Here is a 20,270-nt window from a genome sequence, read left to right as displayed (position 1 = left end):
AATACTCTTTTAAACTAAATAAATTAATAGTGGAGTTTCTGAAGCCAGTGTGGGGGAACACTCGCCAGGCCCTCAACAGTTAGAGGGTCTGCCGTCTCCTTTGTGGTGGGATTAGTGACCACGTGATGGAGCCTCACACTCACAATGTCCGCCTGTTGCTCCCGATTCCGCTGTCAATCAAGATGCCGGGACCTGGGACAGGGGTCAGCAGGGAGAATCAGGTCCCGGGTAGGCTCGTGCTCAAACTGGCCAGGGAGAAACGGCAACCAACCAGACCTGAAGAGCGAGTCTGCATTATTACTGGCCTTTTAAACAGGCAGCAGAAATGCCAGACAGTAACCCGTTAACAGAAAAAATCAGGCTTTTGTTTTGGAATGCCTATTGCTTTTTCTTCTGAGCACCTCGTATGTCTGTGTACCTGACTTTCCTTCTTGTTTAGTTTGCGTCTAGCTTTATCGACCATCCCTGAATGCGCAGAGGAGTGCTGGAGCACAGCAGCCAACGCCGCAGAGAGCAGATGCAGACCGGAGGAATTCAGCTGGCTAGGGCCTTGACCTGCAGTCCCGCAGGTTGGGACGTCTGAGTTTGTGTACGGAGACGGCTCTGTTTGCAGTGGGTTGTTGCAGGAGAATGCCGGCGGCTTAAGCTCCCTTGGACAAGATGGAAGCAGCAACCCTGGAATGTCCTAACTCCTCCTCTGAAAAACGCTATTTCCCCGAGTCCCTGGATTCCAGTGACGGGGATGAGGAGGGAGTTCTGGCGTGTGAGGATTTGGAACTTAACCCTTTCGATGGCTTGCCGTATTCATCACGTTACTATAAACTTCTGAAAGAAAGAGAAGACCTTCCAATATGGAAGGAAAAATACTCCTTTATGGAGAAGCTGCTTCAGAGTCAAGTTGTGATCGTTTCGGGGGACGCTAAGTGTGGCAAGAGCTCTCAGGTGAGTAGCCCGTGCAAAAAACCAGTTAGCTCTGTACATTGTACTTTTTTAGTGCTGAAATAATTATAGCATCACAGCCTAGTGTCCTGTTGTAAGAATGATATTGTCCAAACTGAAAGACGAAACAGAAAGGAATCTTAGCAATTCAGGTTCCTCAGATAAGTTACTTAACCTGATTTCCTTTATGAAAGCCGGCTGAATAAAAGTTAATACTTATGAGGATATTAATCGTGTTTATTGTACCACTGAACTTTCTTTAGTAGAAGAATCTATTCAAATTATTTTGTTGTAAAAAAAAGTATTCTGTCATGCATATTGTATTTTAAAAGATGTTACTGGCCCACAGTAAGTTTTGGAATTAACTGCCGTGTTTACATGTCTAGCAGTCTGATACTCAGAATGCACGGATACGCTTGTTGGTGACATTGGTCAAGCTACGGAAAGTTAAAAACACAAGGCAATCTTTGTTTTCCAAACTCTGAGAAATAACAGAGGGCTTCCCTGGTGGCTCAGTGGTAAAGAATCCCCCTGCCTAGGCAGGAGACACAGGTTCAATCCCTGAGCCAGGAAGATCCTCCAGAGGAGGAAAAGGTAACCCGCTCCAGTATTCTTGCCTGGGATGAAGGAAAGAGGAGGAAACAATTGGCACAGAAAGCTAGTGACAACTTGTTGGCCAGTTTGTTGTTGTTATATTTGAACTCGAGGTTTGAGTGAGATCTATATTTTGTAAAGCAAGCAATAAGTATTTTTATTATGAAAGGAATTTACAGATTTTCATGATGTACAAATTAGAGTAGAAATAATCTGATAGAGCCCCTTCATTTTCCAGATGATGAAACTCTGGCCCAGAGGGATGTGATCATTTGTCTAATGAATGTCACATGACTGTCTTGGCATTCTAAGAACTCTTTACACTGTGCTGTTTCAAGGTTTTACTACCTCTGAGCCTGCCTTGTCCTAAATGGAGCTTGAAGAGAGGTGAAATGAATCACAGGTGGTTTTTTTCCCCTTTAATTGAGTTTGTAACCGCCAATATCAAAGGTGTATTATAATTTTCCCTTTATTATGATGAGTTGTTGCTGCAATGAATGATTTCAGTTTGTCTTAGGAAGCTAATGATTAACACAGAAGGAGTGTAACTTTCCTGGTTTCTGTGAACAAGTGGCAATTAAAAAAATGATTTAGAGTTTTAATTTTGCAATAATTTTAGACTTATGCAAAGTTGCAAAATAGTCCAAAGATTTTTCCACATACAGTTTACTCAGATTCCACCACAGTTGACATTTTACCAGATTTGCTTCATCGTCCTGTCTCTACACACACACACATGATTTTATTCTGAGCCTTTTAAGAGTAAGTTGACAATATCATATCCTTTACTTCCAAATGCTTCAGCAGTACCTACTAAAAACAGGGCTAGCCACAATATAATTACCAAAATCTAACTTGTAATATTCAGATTTCATCAGTTTTTCCACTAAGTTCCTTTGTAATTTAAAAAAAAATTCTAGTTCAGAATCCAACCCTCGGTTACACTGCATCTCCTTGTCCTTTCTGCTTCATCACCTTTGATCTGAAGCAGCTGCTCAGTCCTTCCTTGTCCTTCGCAACCACGACATTTTTGCCAAGTACAAGGTAGTAGGTGTTTTGCACAACATCCCTCAGTTTGGATCTGTCTGGTGTTGCCTTTGGGTTAGACTCCAGTTCTGCATTTGTGGCGGGAAGAGCACAGAAGAGCTGTGTGTCTTCCTCAGGACCTCACAGCAGGGGACAGAAGAGTTTTCCCATGGGACAGGGGAGCCTGGCGGGCTGCCGTCTGTGGGGTCGCACAGAGTCGGACACGACTGAAGCGACTTAGCAGCAGCAGTAGCAATGACGTTAAATCTGGTAACTTGACAAGGTGGTGACTGTCTTGATATCTTTTGTAAGGTTATGATTTTCCCCCTATCATTTAAAATATTTGGGGAGATGCTAGGAGACCGTGTCCAGTCTGCTTCTCATCACACATCCACCTGCCAGCTTCAGCATCCTGGCGTGATTCTTACCTTCGACATCCTTACACGGTAGTAACCAAACGGTGATTGTTCTAATTCCAAGATTCCTCCTACCTTTAACGTTTGGAATTCTTCTGTAAAACTGAGCTCTTTAGCCTTCATTATTGATTCATTTATTTATGTCAGGGTGGACTCATGAGTTCTTATTCTGTGGGTTCATTACAAAGCCCATTTACTTTGTTGCTCAGGTTGTTCCTAATGTGGAACACGGGCCACATTTGAGATGACTTCTGTGTCCTTTTGACATCATTCTCTGAGCATGTCTCTGCTTTGCAGCCCAAGGTGTTACAGGCTCATCTAGTATGTTCCTTGTTCCAGTCTTACAAAAAGCCATTTTCCTCTAAGAGCCCTGGTGGTTCCTTTTAGTGGAGAATTAGATTTAAAAACCTAGTGAAGTGAAGTGAAAGTCACTCAGTCGTATCTCTCTGCAATCCCATGGGCTATACAGCCCATGGAATTTCTCCAGCCAGAATACTGGTGTGGGTAGCCTTTCCCTTCTCCAGGGGATCTTTTGAGCCCACATCTCCCGCATTGCAGGCAGATTCTTTACCAGCTGAACCGGAAGGGAAGCCCAAGATGTGTCGGCAGTGGGATGCTGTTGGCTTATCATTGCTCTCAGGCCCGCTCCGTGAGCAGGGTGAGGAAACTAACATGTGAGATGTGTGTGCTCACACCTCTGTCTTTCTAGCTCCGAAGCTGTTTCTCTTTCTCTCTAGCTCTTTCGACTTCTCTCTTTCTGTTTCTCTTTACTTCTCTGTATTTCTTTCCCTTTCCATACTTCCGTTTTATCTGTATTTCTGTCTCTCTCTTCTTAAAAACCCTGGGTTCTACTGGTGGTTCTGATTCCAGTTCAGCTGTCCTGCACTCGTCCGAGCCTTTCCCGTTTCCATGCTTGTAACTTGCTTCTCTGACTGTGAGAAACTGAGCGCTGCTTATTCACGATTGCTCGTTCAGTCTTATAACACCCGAAATTTAGTTTCAGAACTGCTAACCTACACGGTCATTTAAAGGAAAATTTAATACATACTTGAGTTTTCTTTTAGAATGTGTGTTTTTAAAGGGCAAGAATTGTTATCCTGTGATGTGTTACTACCTAGCAGTGGTTTCTCTTGCCATCTTTAACTTCTTGATCATTATAATAAGTCATGCTGGTTTCTATTAAGTGTGAAGGCAGTATGTATCTTCAGAGTGGGAGAAATCAAAAGTAGTACTCAAATGAGACTGTGGGCCTCTTCTAAACCAATTTAGATAATGAAAGCATTGGTTGTCTTCTTAATTATGGAAACAACTTGGTTATTTTTTTTTTTTTAAAGAGCTTCCAAGACTATTTTCTTTTTCCTTAGCATTTTAAACCTTTCAAAGAAAAGTCTGACTTTAGCCTCAAGCCTTTCAAAGAGGACCATGGGTGTTGTGCTGGATCTTAAAAATTCCATCTCTCTTCGGTGCAGGTGGGATGGAAGGCTATTTAGTGACTGCTCTCTGGAAAAGAGGACAATGTTTCATGCATTTAGAGAGCCTTTCTTATTACCTTTTTTTGGGAGCAAGTTTATGAAGAAGCCTGAAAGAGAGTGAAATATTTTTGGAGCTGTCTTATTTTACTTGTCCTGAAATTTCCCATGACATGGATGAGTTAATGAGCTGAATAAGCAGGACATAACTGAGATTTAGCCTAAATTAAGATGCTGGATACTATAGAATGTGTTCACTTGTAACAACTTCACCTTTTGACACCTGTAACTTACCCCCGTTTTCTGCTGGCAGAGTCTAGCTGTGTTCACGCAAGATGTACAGATCATGGTATCCAGGGATGTGTGACACTTATTCCAGAAGGGGACCCTCTCTCAGGAGTGTGTTCTGACCTCCTGGTTCGTGTGTGCAGGTTAGGCAGCTTGCAGGAATGTTGTTGTAGCGATTCATGCCTTGGGGTGAACTGCTGGTCCTTAAAATTCCTTTCAGGCTCCCCCAGAGGCTCAGTGGTGCCTGCAATGCAGGAGACACGGGTTTGATCCCTGGGTCGGGAAGATCCTCCTGGAGGAGGAAATGGCAACTTCGGCAGTATTCTTGCCTGGAGAATTCCATCATCAGTCAGTTCAGTTCAGTCGCTCAGTCGTGTCCAACTCTTTGCGACCCCATGAATCGCAGCATGCCAGGCCTCCCTGTCCATCACCATCTCCTGGAGTTCACTCAGACTCACGTCCATCGAGTCCGTGATGCCATCCAGCCATCTCATCCTCGGTCATCCCCTTCTCCTCCTGCCCCCAATCCCTCCCAGCATCAGAGTCTTTTCCAATGAGTCAGCTCTTCGCATGAGGTGGCCAAAGTACCAGAGCTTCAGCTTTAGCATCATTCCTTCCAAAGAAATCCCAGGGTTGATCTCCTTCAGAATGGACTGGTTGGATCTCCTTGCAGTCCAAGGGACTCTCAAGAGTCTTCTCCAACACCACAGTTCAAAAGCATCAATTCTTTGGCGCTCAGCCTTCTTCACAGTCCAACTCTCAATCCACACATGACCACAGGAAAAACCATAGCCTTGACTAGACGGACCTTAGTCGGCAAAGTAATGTCTCTGCTTTTGAATATACTACAGAGGTATCTGGCGGGCTACAGTCCACAGGGTCACAAAGAGTCGTGAGACAACTTAGCAACTGAACAACGATAACACGGTTCCTTTTGACTTTGGGTTCCGTGACTCTGGTGCTTAAATGAAAGTGAGTGACTGGGACCTCAGCACAGCTGTACCCTGGGTGGCCCAGAAGAGGACCTAGCCACCCGGGGCAGACCAGAGGTACTCAAGGAGGGCTTGGGGCCTTGGGACTAGAATGCGTTTAATTGTAGTGGTGCTGGGCCTCCTGGATCCCTTTTGTCTCATGTCCTTTACTCATGTATCCACCAGAAGAGGGGCATAGTCTCTCGTCGTGGCTGGAGGGGCAGGAGGTACCACACCAGCGTGACTCAGGCGGCTGTCCTCCTGGTTCGGATCCGGATGAGCCCAGCTAGAAGGCCGGCCGCCGCTTCCCGGAGCCCAGCAGCCAGCCTCGTGCCTGTCACCCGGGGTGAGGGATGGAGAGTCTTGGCTGCTTCATTTTCCAAATTGGTGCAACTTGGAGAACTCCAGTTGCGGAGCCCAGACGGTGAAGCCATGATCTAGGTTAGACTCTGGGTTCTTGGAGGACTCCCTTACCTGCTCTTGTAGCGGCAGACTGGCTAGGGTCCTGCGACCTGCTTGCAGGGAGGGGATACGAGCCAAGGGCCCGCTCCACTCCAGCCTTGATTGTGTACCCAGAGCGGGTCGAGGCAGGCTTTACCACGTGGGCCCATCACACAGCCTAGAAAATGCCTTTAAAGCTAGGTTGAGGGGGCTTCCCTGGCCGTCCAGTGGTTAAGACTTCACGCCTCCTCTGCAGGGGGCACCGGTTTAATCCCTGGCCGGGAGAGGAAGATCCCGCATGCCACTCCAAAGGTTAAAAAAAATTAACTGGATCGAGAGAATGTGAAAAAATCGTTAGGTGAGTTCAGAATGAAAATATTTGAAGTCCTGGTATTTTTCTAGGAGGGAAAAATTCTAGACCACATACATAAATGTGAGTGATGTCTATTGCCAGAACTCCCAGGTAAATTTGTGAATAGGTTGGTTTTGGTTGTTGGGGTTTTTTTTTTTTCAGTTATAAAAGAACAGTTTCCTACCTTGTTTGTTACCAAGATGGTTGTAAAGTTGCGCAACTTTCACTAAGAACTAAAGTATATTCGCGATGCCAGAGGGGAGGGGAGGGGAAGGACATCTTCCAAAGAGAAACTGGAGAGCAACACAGAATCTCCGAGAGGCACACATGCTACCCGTGAGGAGGGGAGGGACTGTCGGGGCGGAGAAGCCGTCACTCCTGGAGGAGATTCAGAATCGGGGCCCCGCATGGTATGCTATTTGTTATGAGCGCCAAGAATGCAAGAGTGCCTGTGAAGCCGAAATCCCAGTGCCTGAAATCCCTGAGGTTAGGAAATGCTCACACTTCCAGCACTTGCCAAACCGTCATTTCTTTCAGCTGAGACTCAGGAGTCTGCCACGGCCCCAGACTTCCCGGGGCACCTTTGCTTGCTTAGAGTGATTCGGAAGGTCTGCCAAAGCTCGGAAGTCATAATAATCGGGAGAGGCGATCTCACGTGTCTCTCCTCTTTGTTGAGAGACGAGCCTTTCAGTTTGTGTTTGCATCACTGCTGTCATCCGTGTGTGATCGTTGCCGAAAGCGGCGGTACATGGTCTGCAGTCAGAGCTGCCCGGAGAGGAGCTTTGCAGTTGTAATTTGGGCCCAAACTCTCAGCTTGGCTGCGTCAGCAGAGTAGTCCCCACAGTAAGCCCAACACGTGTGTCTCCAGCCTTTCTGCTGGCTATTTTAACTGATGGTTAGAAGAGCTGTCCCATTTCTGAATGATATTCTTTGCCTCGTAGATGAAATAATTTGCTCTACTGAGGGGGAGGCATAAAGGACAGTGAGGACCGTTGGTTGGTTTATATTTATTGCACGGCCAGGCCTGTATGATGTTTACGGCATGGCAAGCATCCTGTCATAGTCTAGTCTTGCAGAATTTGTGTATAGGAGTAAATGGAAATCTCCAGCACCAGTGGAGAAAATGGCACAGGAGCTCAGACGTTGAGGGGTGACTCTCAACCATTTACCTCGTTTTACAGGAAAGGGAGTGGAAGCTTGTAAAATCTATATTTACAAATCAGAAGCTAGTGGCAGGTCAAGTCTAGAACTCCTGACTTGAGTCCACTTGAGTGCCTTGTCCATTCCTGTGGTGTGCCTTGATTCCAGCTCTGCTGAAGGTAGTGTGTTAAATGTCTCATCTTTCGTGGAACAAGTGCTTCCCTTGTAGCTCAGTTGGTTAAAAATCCACCTGCAATGCAGAAGACCCCAGTTCGATTCCTGGGTCGGGAAGATCCGCTGGAGAAGGGATAGGCTACCCACTCCAGTATTCTTGGGCTTTCCTGGTGGCCCAGCTGATAAAGTATCCACCTGCAATGTGGCAGACCTGGGTGTGATCCCTGGGTTGGGAAGATCCCCTGGAGAAGGGAAAGGCTACCCACTCCAGTATTCTGCCCTGGAGAATGCCATGGACTATACAGTCACAAAGAGTTAGACAAAGCTGGTATTGAGTAAATGATTGCTGATTAGTTTTCAGCCTGTTGACAAGGCTGACACCTGTCTTAAAATAGAGGAACTGCATTTACACTTTCAGTCATCAGGAATCTGCAGGTTACTTGATTCATTTTGCAGTTACTTGATTTCCGATAAGTCATGTTTATTTTTCAAGTTATAGTGAGTAGTAAAATCTAGGAATCTCACAGTGGGTCTAGTAAATAGCAAGTGAAGTTGCTCAGTCGTGTCCGACTCTTTGCGACCCTATGGACTGTAGCCTACCAGGCTTTTCTGTCCATGGGATTTTCCAGGCAAGAGTACTGGAGTGGGTTGCCTTTTCCTTCTCCAGGGGATCTTCCCGACCCAGGGATCAAACGCAGGTATTGAACCCAGGTCTCCCGCATTGTAGCCAGACGCTTTACCCTCTGAGCCACCAGGGAAGCCCCAGTAAATAGCAAATCTGAAGATAATTTAAAATGTCAAAACTCTTAAATACCTTGAATCTGTTAAAAAGCACTCAGAATGATTTATTTTAAAAATACATGTAACAAAGTATAACTTACTGACAGTGCCCAAGACGGCTGCACACACATACATGTGTGTGAGATATAGGTTCATATATACGTATACTGTTCTAAATTTGTAATACGTAGAAGAAAATTTTTAGAAAGATTGCACATGCAAATGAATTAGTGCTTTCTACTATAATAATTCTTACAGAGATAAACTCGATAGAATTAATTGAACTATTATACATTTTCGTACAAGGATTTGAAAAGAAATAACTTGGCAATCTTATAACTGACTCTTTCTAAATCTGAAAAGATTGGTTGGTTATCTCACTGAGCTCATTTTTCATCATATTTAGTTGATAAATGCCAGTGTATTTTAGGTTTTATTGCCAGGGAAAGTTAAAGTAGGCTTATCTGGTTATTTTGTTATGATCATTTAGATTTAAATGTAAATGTTATAATTTTGAACGACTATTTTTCTTCTAAATGATATTTAATATTTACATTGCTTAAAGCATTAGAGTTGGTACCAAAAGCCGTATCTTTGATGGTGCTTTCTTTTAACCAGAAAGAAAGTAATAATCTTAAATATATTAGTCTTTTCGTAACAGCTGAGGTTAACAAAAATTTTTTTTACTTTGCCTTTTATCTTTTTTAATTTTCCTTTTTTCATCTGAGGGTCTAACTTTCACAGTCCGTGCTAACTGCTGTTTATTCCTAACTTTATTTTCTAGTAATAACTCGATGTGCAAATACAGGTTGGAAGGAAAAATCCCGTATGAGACAAACCCTTGTGTTTTGTTGTTGTGCTCCTGGGGCTGACCCTGTCTCATTTGTCCCGTTGAAGGTTCCACAGTGGTGTGCTGAGTACTGCCTTTCCATCCACTACCAGCACGGGGGCGTGGTGTGCACACAGGTCCACAAGCCCACGGCGGTCCAGCTCGCCCTCCGCGTGGCAGACGAGATGGATGTTAACATTGGTCATGAAGTCGGCTACGTGATTCCTTTTGAGAACTGCTGTACCAGTGAAACCATCCTGAGGTTAGTGTGGGGGGCTTCCTCGTGCTGTGCCTGGGGCGGCTCCTGGCTCGTCTTCTGCAGTCCCAGAAGAGCGTGTTCTTTGCGTTCTCTGCTTTAAGCCCCTGTAACTTGTATAACAGTAACTCGTCTCTCTGTCACCAGCCTGACACCATCAGAGATCCCCTGTCTGTAAACTTCTTCCGTATGTCCCCACAGTCCTCAGCAAAAAGCTCTGACTTGTCTTGGCTGGCCGCAGAGAACTTCTGGAGCTCCAGCTCTGGTGGGTCTGTAGGAGCTGCCCAGTGCCAGCCACAGTGACACGTGGTTCTCCGAGTCCACGGGCCTCGATACCGTCTTCCGTCCACCTGGAGTGTCCGTGCCTCTTCCAGGCCGGGCTGATTTCATGAACGGCCCTGTGCAGAGGTCACCCGCTCTGTGAAGACTTCCTCAATCCTCCCTTAATGTAAATTAGAAAGCTCTCTGCTGGAGTCTGTAAAATGCCATATCAGCCCTTCATGGTGGCGGTGTGGGTCAATGTTTTCACAACTCTGCTTTTCAGGTGCTTCCGGATTCCAGGGACCCTTGTCAGTAGCTCCCACAAGTTGTGAGGAGGAGAAAAAATCCTTTTATCTGTCTTTAGCTTCACTGTGAGATTTCCTTTACACAGCAGGTTCCAAGAGTTTAGAGGGAAAAAGAAAAGTGGAAAAAAAACCCTGCTCTGGGCCAGTTTCTCAGGCAGTTTCCATTGCAGCCCTCGTGGAAAGATGAGGCGTCCCAAGGGCCTCAGCTGCCCCAGGCACTGCCCGCCCGCACGGGGGCTGAGACACGGGTCTTGGGAGCAGTGTGTCTGCCCGTCTCTCACTCTGTTGTGGGCACAGCAGCACGCCAGGGCACACCCCTGGGAACGCCCTCTGCTGGCCTGGCAGGGATGCTGCGATGCTGCGGCATCCCCTGGCATTGCACAGCCTGGCAGAGGACCGTGGGCAGGGCTGGTCTCTGCTCACTTGTACCCCCAGCGCCTGACGTACTGGTCCCGTGGAGGGTATGCAGCACCCTTGATGATGGGAAGGAAGACTAGCGCTGGTCCCCGCCAGCTGCTGTGGACCCTGGTAGAGTGCTTATCACTCCCAGAATGCCTGTAGAACTCACTTGGTTTGCAGTAAGCTGCTTTCCCGCAAACGTTTACCTTCAAAAGTAGAAGACATCAATCCTCAGGCCGGTGTTAAACCATAGGGGACCTTTCCATCAAGAGCCCTGGGACTTGCACTTCTCGAAGATACATAACCTTCTCTTACTAGCGCCATGATGTCCCCAAGTCATTGTGTTAGTGTGTGTTTATAAACTGTTTATTATACAATTGGTAAACGTACAAACCTCCCTGCTTTGGGGAACTCACAGACAAGTTGAGGAGTTGGGCAGGACATGCACCCTTCAAAGGGTGAAGGATCCCACACTCAGCAGATTCATTTTTCATCGTTTCTATTTTAAAGTGGCCTTTCAAGTGGTCATCCTTTTAATTAAAGGACAGTTCTGACTAGTTTACATTTAATAGATACGTTTTTATCTTTAATGCCATCTCAGCTTTAGAGGAGAAGGCAATGGCAACCCACTCCAGTACTCTTGCCTGGCAAATCCCAGGGACGAGGGAGCCTGGTGGGCCACCGTCTCAGGGGTCGCACAGAGTCGGACACAACTAAAGCGACTTAGCAGCAGCAGCAGCAGCAGCAGCAGCAACTTTGAAAACCTTATGAAAAGGACTCTTGGATGTGGTCCCTTTTAACATGAAATATTTTGGGGTTTTTATCTTACTAATATAGATCAAGAGTACGTATTTATATATATATTAGAAAGGCATAGAGATAAACCGGAGAATGCAATGGCAGCCCACTCCAGTACTCTTGCCTGGAAAATCCCATGGATGAAGGAGCCTGGTAGGCTGCAGTCCATGGGGTCACTATGAGTTGGACACAACTGAGCGACTTCACTTTCACTTTTCACTTTCATGCATTGGAGGAGGAAATGGCAACCCACTCCATTGTTCTTGCCTAGAGAATCCCAGGGACGGCAGAGCCTGGTGGGCTGCCGTCTATAGGGTCGCACAGAGCCAGACACGACTGAAGTGACTTAGCAGCAGCAGCAGCAGAGGTGAAACACTTATGGAGTAACCCAGTAATGTTGTCAGGGCAGGTCAGAGCCACACCTCATCTTTTAAACATCTGTTATGGGTAGGGACTTGGCTTTCATGCTTTACGGGGAAAATCCTGTAGGACTGAGGCATTCAATCCTTACAGCCAAAGGCAGGACTACAGTTTCTGTTGACAGTTTTTTTAGCTCTTTCTGCATGTAGCTTTCCTTTCTTAATGCAGAGAATAGCCTTCAGAAGCTGTGGAGGAGCTGACCCGTAGCACACCTTAGAAGGCAGAGGGGAACTAGTGACCGCAGCAGGTTCTGGTGGCTTCCGCATCTGCCGGGCTGCTCAGCCGTCTTGTCTTTCCTCTTCACTTCCCGGGCACGCTTGTTGCTGGGACGCTGCGCTTTCCATCCTGACATGCCCCAGCCAGTGCAGAGTCAGCAGATACTCTGATTTGTTGCTCACAGAGTTTGAGCTGCAAGCAAAGGGGCCAGAGCTAGTGGAAAGCCCTGTGTTGATAAAAGAAAGTCATCCTTTCTTTTCTTCCTGTTGCTCTGTGCTCCGAAGAGCAGTGACGTGGCTGTGAAATGAGCGTCTCTGCTGATTTCAGAGATGCGCACCTGTTGCCTTGCCTTGCCCCACCTCTCTGCTTCCGCTTCCTCATCCCTGAGCCACGGTAGTTGCCACATGTGCTCAGGGGTTGTTGTGAGAACTCAGGGAGCTGCTGTGCATGCCTGGTGCGTGGGAGCATGGTGCCCGTGTTAGTGATCTGGGTGACTAAAGAGGTAAACTCCAGCCACGTTCATTGCCTGGAAGACGCATGCTCACCATAGTTATTGATAAGTTCAGACTGAGAAGCTATTTAAATAAGAGGCTCTAAGGGTGACTGAACTGAACTGAGCTGAAGGGTGACTGTTGACCATGGATGGGAGTATTCTGTATTAGACATTGTCTTTTCCATTTTCTTTGTACTTCCTTGGCATCTAATCTGTTGGGCACATAATAGGCAGTTAGTAAATATAATCTTTATGCCACTGCCATTTTTCTGGATTCTATATAGAACAGTGTAGTTTTTCTTTAAGCTTTTTTCCTGGCTTTTTTCAAACCAGTGGATACCTGAATATCATATGCCTAAAATAGTCTTTGAACTATTAATAGATATCACAATATCTTGTGGAAGTGATACATAAATTTCAAATAAGAACCCTCTAGAACACAGATTTTTTTAAAATTATTCACATTTGTAAGGTCAAATTCAATAAATATAACTTAAAAATTAAACTTTCCTAAATTATGCTCTTAGCTTTCGGAAATTTAGTCTTAAGAATTTAAGGTATAAATGATATTTCCAAGATGTATCCATCTTTTTACATGGTCATCAGGGACAGCATTTTCTTACGTACTGTACACATGATCTTATTAATATAAGGTAAGAAATAGGTCTCTGTTTTATATAGAAAGCTGGAGGTTTGTGTGGGAAGTTTTAGGATTGATCCTTAGTATTCCCTTCAGTTCAGTTCAGTCACTCAGTCATGTCCGACTCTTTACGACCCCATGAACCACAGCACGCCAGGCCTCCCTGTCCATCACCAACTCCCGGAGTTTACCCAAACTCATGTCCATTGAGTTGGTGATGCCATCCAACCATCTCATCCTCTGTCGTCCCCTTCTCCTCCTGCCTTCAATCTTTCCCAACATCAGGGTCTTTTCAAATGAGTCAGCTCTTCGCATCGTGTGGCCAAAATATTGGAGTTTCAGCTTCAACATCAGTCCTTCCAGTGAACACCCAGGACTGATCTCCTTTAGGATGGACTGGTCGGATCTCCTTGCAATCATCCGAAAGGCCAGGTCTAGCTTGCTGAGTCTCGTAGTTTAGGTAAATCACAACTTCTCCCTTTTTGATTAAGCCTGGACATTTTTCTATCACATACATAACTTTGTCTGGCAGAGAAGGAGCATTTCTTCCTGTCAGATCAGTGCTTAGATGAGTTTTGCTGAGAAGGGGATAGGGATTTCATTTCTGATGTTAAGGAAGTAGCATAGACTAAAATAGCTTGTGTTAAACAAGAACCAGTAGCACTTATATCACTGTATCAGACTAATTAATCTCAGCGCAACACCTGACAGCTAGATTTTGGATGCAACCCTGTTTTTATTTTGCATGAAGTATAGTACTGTAGTATTTAATATGTTTTATTTCTTAAGTTTGAGAAAAGGAATAATCAGCAACTTATCACTGCTTGTTTGGTAAGATAGACACAGAATGAGAACAAGTATAGGAGAAGGGCAGAAAGCACACGTCCGATTCCATAGAGGTGCAGAAAGGGGGAACGTGGGCTTTATACGAATCCATGGTGGCCACGGGCGTGATCTTTATAATTTGATGATGGCGTGAGATGTAATATTCAGGCTTAAGTTGACCCTCTCCCTTACATTATGACCATGTGCAGGATACTGAACCTGTCTGAACCTCAGGTTCCTCTTTTACAAGTAATGGGATAGTAGTGTCTATCTTGAAGGTTTACTCTAAAGGTTAAATGAGAACTATCGTACCAGCAAAATGCCTGGCACACACTAGAAACTTAATGTTTTCTCCTTTTTCTTTCTTCCCTGAAGTGGATTAATTGAGGACTGGGTCAGAGTCTCCAAGGCCACCCCTACATCTGATGGTTTGCTAGGAAGACTCATGGGATCCCGTATGTAGTTGGTCCACAGCTCAGATTTACTGCAGTGTAAGGATACAACCTCGACAGCATATTAAAAAGCAGAGACATTACTTTGCCAACAAAGGTCCGTCTAGTCAAAGCTATGGTTTTTCCAGTAGTCATGTAACGATATGAGAGTTGGACTATAAAGAAAGCTGAGTGCCAAAGAATTGATGCTTTTGTGTTGGAGAAGACCCTTGAGAGTCCCTTGGACTGCAGGGAGATCCAACCAGTCCATCCTAAAGGAAATCAGTCTTCAATATACATTGGAAGAACTGATGTTGAAGCTGAAACTCCAATACTTTGGCCACCTGATACAGAGAACTGACTCCTTGTAAAAGACCCTGATGCTGGGAAAGATTGAAGCTGGGAGGAGAAGGGGGCGACAGAGGATGAGATGGCTGGATGGCATCACTGACTCAATGGACATGAGTTTGAGTAAACTCCAGGAGTTGGTGATGGACAGGGAGGCCTGGCATGTTGCAGTCCACGGGGTCACAAAGAGTCGGACACGACTGAGCGACTGAACTGAACTGAACTGAAGGATAGAGTCAGCAGAGGGAAGTGGTGCCAGGGGTGCAGCCTGCAGGAACCAGGCTGGGCGTCCAGGAGCCCCTCCTCACGGACTCCTTAGCACATGCTTCGTCCCTCCAGCTGCGAGCTGTGACGACGAGTGTGAAATGCAGTCCTGTCGGGAACTCATCAGGGACTCTGTGCCAGGGGCCTGTGCTGGGCGCTGGTCACATAGGCACTCTGCCTCCTGCTGTATTCTAAAATTCCGGACTGCCAGAAGGAAAGAAGGTTGGACCATATTACAGACAGTAAGCCTCAGTTCTGGGAATGTGAGAACACTCCCCAAGTCTAAGTTCCCAAATGCCAGCCAAGGGGCACCCTTGCAAGCAGGCCTTTCTCAGAATAGATGTTTCAGACCTGCCATAGGCAGGGACAAATAAAATAAATACCTTAAATTGGTATAAAGCTTATGGATTGGCTTCCTCAAGGAATAATACAGGTAGATATGTGAACACTGTCAGAAAGATGATGTTTGTATGGTTCTGGATGATGAATAGGTATTTGTGATTATTTTTTAAAACCCTCCCAAGAACTGGAAAGTTCCATTAAAATCACTACTGACCCCTTCCTCCTCTAGGAAAACTCCCCAGTTTGCATGCTGCCCTCAAATAGGTGATTACTTTTTAGGTGCTTTTGTGTGAGTATTATTTGGGTGACATTTCAAACATGGTGATGCTCACACCTTGGTGATGTCATCTCCCAAAAAGTGCCACCAACAGAGTCCTTCTCCTGAACCCACCGGGCCGAGAACCTGAGCCAGGACGGTCATCCGTGTACGTGTGTGTGCTCCGCTGAACAGTGTGTGCTCCCACTCGACGTCCTTCCGTTGATGGAAGAGGGGAAAACTCTTACCCGACAGGAGTATTTTGCTAGGTTACTTTTTTGTTTAAAAAGCTCAGGGCAAATGTTCAATGTAGCTCTTGCTAGTATCTGTAATAAACATTTAAGGCAGAGGTCTCTAACCTAAGGTTCAGTGATGGTCTTTAGAGGGTCAGTGAACATATGCAAACTACGCTTAAAATTTTTGTTTATATGTATTTTTCAGTTTTGAAGGTCTGTAGATTTTATCAGCTTAAAGGAATCTTGGCCCCGATAAAGATTTTAAGCTCTCGATTTAGACAGAAGGATACTAGACAGGCATCTTTGTGGCTTATGTCAGGAGTTTCTTGTATGATCTTTTTAATGAGAGCATTCTAACGTTAATATTTCCTTTTTGTAGGTATTGTACTGATGATATGTTGCAAAGAGAAATGATGTCCAATCCTTTTTTGGGTAGCTATGGGGTCATCATCTTAGATGATATTCATGAAAGAAGCATCGCAACTGACGTGTTACTTGGACTTCTTAAAGATGTGTTACTAGCAAGACCGGAACTGAAGCTCATAATTAACTCCTCACCTCACCTGATCAACAAGCTCAGTTCTTACTATGGAAACGTGCCTCTCATCCAAGTGAAAAACAAGCACCCCATGGAGGTTGTGTACCTTAGTGGGGCTCAGAAGGAGTCTTTTGAGTCTATTTTACGCCTTATCTTTGAAATTCACCACTCGGGTGAGAAGGGTGACATCGTTGTCTTTCTGGCCTGTGAACAAGTAAGTAAGTAATACTCTAACCTACCAGAGCAATAAGGTTACTTATTGGGAGCCTTTGAACCTTGCTGCGAAGATCTGAATAACCTACAGATTTCACATTGCTAATTAGCTGTTTAAATATTTGGTTCCACCATACCTCATTACTCTATACTTCGGAAGAAGGTTCGATAAAGAGTAAATAAAGCCTGTGCTTTAAAGGTGAACAGGGAAATGCTTCTAAAAGCAGGAAGCACAGAGTGAGGAGAGGGAGGGGGGAGTCTGAGGAGCTTGTGGGGTGATCTCCAGAGCTGACTTCCTGCCCCCCAGCGGGTGGGATTCTGGGCTGCCCCAGAGGCTCACCGTGAACCCTCTCAGCAGAGGGGACACTCTGGTGCGGCTGCCCGCCTTATGGCAGGAACAGATGCTGGAGATGCAGAACACATCCTGAGCGCTTGGCAGAGAATCAGGAAGCAAAAAAGTGTTCCTAAACAGTCAGCGGAGAATTAGGCAGAACACTAGAGTTCACGGCACACCCAGAGGGCTGTCTCCCTATACTTTTCTTAAAAAGATGAATGAGCAAACACTTCACTTGAAGCTGCCTTTCCAAAAGCACAACTGGAAATGGACACCTGCGCGTCTGTCACTGCTTTCAGACAGTCAGGGTCCACTTGGGGTTGCATTTGTCTGAACGCAGTTAACCCTGACCCTGCTTCTCTCTCTCCCACTGCCGTGAGAGCCAGATCTAAAAACCTCCGGACTCTTTTAAGAGTTAGACTTTCTTCTTAGAGACTGACTGCCAGGCCTGTTCCTCCCTGCCCGTCATTTCACTCCCAGTAAAAGCCATACCTTTTAGACTATGACGATTCCAGTGATTAAACAAAAACCAAAAGGAAGCTGCTTGCTACTGGCCGAGCCACCAGCTGAACAAAGACAAGCACCTTGTCTCTGCATCAGAGCCTTAAGTGTGCACACGCTTTCTGAAACGCCTTCAGGAGTGTTGATTCTGCTTCATAGTCACAGCACGAAGGATGACTGAGCTTTGAGACCTTTAGACAGTTTTCTCACAATGTAAATTTTATCTGTTTCTGTAAAGAAAGTAATTCAGAATCTCCAGTACATGATAAACCACAGCATACTTATGTTCTTCATGTGTAGATTATACAGTTTCTTGAGTAGGAAATCTGCCTGCTACAGTGATGTATTCTATTATCACTCCCTAATCCTGCGTGATGCGAGATATTCGAGAAAGTCCTGAGGGAAGAAATACAACGATTAAGGAGACGGAAAGGATTTCTGAGAACAGACGTTTTCAGTGTAACTGGGTAAAGCCTCAGGAAGGGAGGAAGGGCAGAATTAAAGAGTCTAAGACATTTGAAAGTTAGAGTCACCAGGTAAAGAGAAGGCATATGTCTCAATGCTGGGGACGGGGGCAGTATAATTAAGACTGACAGGGTGAGTAGTCATCTTCAGAGTAACCAAAAATTCTCACATGGATTTTTGAATAACGCTCATAACAGAGCTGGGGGTAGTATTTGATTCTCTAATAGAAGCTATAAGTAATGTCATAATGACTTTTTAATTGTCAGACTTCAGAAGATGCATTTTTATGTAGGATAGTAGTAGAAGCTGAAAAATCCACAGGGCTTAGAAGGGTATAGAATCTTCCTGGAAGTCAGACCGGAAAGACGTCTCCTTAAGAAACTATGCTTCCTGCAGTCTTAAAGTCACGCACGTGGCAGTGCAGGGAAGGCTCGGGGCAGAGTTTGCAATTCTGAGCCTCTGAGCGTGAGGACTCATTCGTCCTGGCAGCGGCTGCTGCTGTGGCCGAGTGGAGCACCGGGGTCTCTGGGGGGGTCTCCTCGTCCAGCGGGCGGCCGGTGGGCGGCAGGACAGCTGTCCTGCAGCTAGAGCATGCCTTCTCTGGGAGCCAACGATCTTCCTCGCAGCCCAGCCCCAAATCCCACAGCTGTTACCTGGTTTTCTTTTCTCCATCTATTCCCTAACAAGCTGAACACAGCTCAGTATCCTGATGGACTTTTCTTTTTTCTTTTTAACTCCTTATGTCAGGATTAACTGGCATAAGATACTCTGCTTATAGTCTCAGAATTTGTCTTTTGGAAAATTTTGTCTTGCCCTGAAATCCGTGTTAATAGCTATTGACCATCTTTCCCTTTGCTGTTTGAATCTTTCTTGATTTCAGTATACAACTTTAGAATCTGCCACAGCAAACGAAATGTCATATGAAATCAAAGCCAAGCAGTCTAACAGAAGTGTACTACTTGTTGGTTTTTTTTCCTCTTAAGAAATCCATTCTAAAGTGCAGAGACACCCTCAGACGTTTTGGTTCAGAAACGTCAGATGCCTCCCGTCTTCCCTCGCATGCTGTGAGTTAACACCCGAGAGCCAGGCACTCCCCGTGTCTTGGGCTCAGTCAAGACACGGAGACCTGCATGTTTCCAGGGTGTTGCTCCTAACCACTCTACCATCTTATAATTTGAAGAAAAAATGAAGTAGATTAACTGGAAAACAAAAATAAAGACAAATGAGACCGTCTAGCCAGATAGTCGTGCAACTTGAAGCTGTCACAGGAAGGTGCTCTTAGGTGGAAGGTTTTCCTGGAAAATATCCCATCTGGTCAAGGCCCTTTCCTCTGGGGCCGGATGTCTTCGTCAGCTCAGGGGCTGCGTCTTCCACAGTTGTTGCAGGTGTCATGGGAAAGCCCTGCGGATGTAAATGCTCTGCACACCTTGAGCAAGAAGGAAATGAGTAAACAGTTTGATGCACCGGATGAGTCTCTTAGGCACTTTTTAAAAATTCTGAAGATAGGACCTCCAAGCTTTCTGTCATCTGAGCCTGAGGAATCTAAAGTAGATACAGTAATGTTTCTATTTTGCTCTGCTTTTGATTTCTTTTTGAAGATTTTTAAAAATTCTTTTTCTTCCCCATTTGGAACAAAATTCAACATTAGAATCCTGTTATAACTGAAGTTTTAGCAGCTGGAAGCAAATGAAAAATGACAGGCCTTGATTCTCAGAGAGTGAGAGAACTATTGCAGTGCAGTTTGAAGGTTTATTTTGGTTGGACACTTGTGAGTGGGCTGCTGGAATGGAGCCTCCTCTTCCAGCTCAGGTCGCTGTGTGTGCCAAGGGTGCCACCTCCCCACCAAGAGGAACGTACCCAGGTCCCTGTGAGGCCTGGGCAGCAGCCGCATGCAGGGAGCTGCAGATCGAGGACTCACTCTCCTCTCTGCAAGTCTCTAAGCTTGCTTCGCTGAAAATGTGACATGATTAGAATGATAAAAAAAAGTTGGAATAAATAGCTTTATTCTGATTATTCCAGCTGGCAAGCTTTCATTCTTTACAGTCAGTAGTCCTGCTCTTTGCTTGGTTAAAAAAAAAAACAAACGTGCCCCAAGTAGACCCGCTCCATAGGAAAGGGAAGTGTGAGCAGGAGGAGGTGCCCAGGTGACGGCGGTGTGGGCCACGCCTCTGCCCTGCTTCCCCGGGGTCTCTGGGGTAATAGGTCACCCCAGGTCTTGCTACTTTCCAGGCAGATATGTCCACCTGCGAAGCCCTTGAGTTAGTTAAGTCCCATCCGACAGGTAGTGTGGAGGGAAGGAAAGATGAGCTG

General features: G+C 45.5%; 1 protein-coding gene across 3 annotated transcripts in view; it reads left to right on the top strand.

Moving 5' to 3' along the window:
- DHX32 (DEAH-box helicase 32 (putative)) overlaps positions 1–20,270 on the top strand; it is a 51,011-nt gene that overhangs the window by 16,794 nt on the left and 13,947 nt on the right. For all 3 annotated transcript variants that reach the window (XM_069566853.1, XM_069566854.1, XM_069566855.1), the window contains 3 exons: positions 440–942; positions 9,488–9,681; positions 16,289–16,661. In XM_069566853.1, coding sequence (XP_069422954.1) covers positions 661–942; positions 9,488–9,681; positions 16,289–16,661 — 849 coding nt within the window. In that variant the 5' untranslated portion in view covers positions 440–660. The remainder of the gene's footprint in view (positions 1–439; positions 943–9,487; positions 9,682–16,288; positions 16,662–20,270) is intronic.

Source organism: Ovis canadensis, chromosome 22, assembly GCF_042477335.2.
Source record: "Ovis canadensis isolate MfBH-ARS-UI-01 breed Bighorn chromosome 22, ARS-UI_OviCan_v2, whole genome shotgun sequence".
NCBI classification, from domain to species: domain Eukaryota; kingdom Metazoa; phylum Chordata; class Mammalia; order Artiodactyla; family Bovidae; genus Ovis; species Ovis canadensis.
Note: the sequence above shows the minus strand (reverse complement) of the source record. Positions and strands in the feature narration are given on the sequence as shown.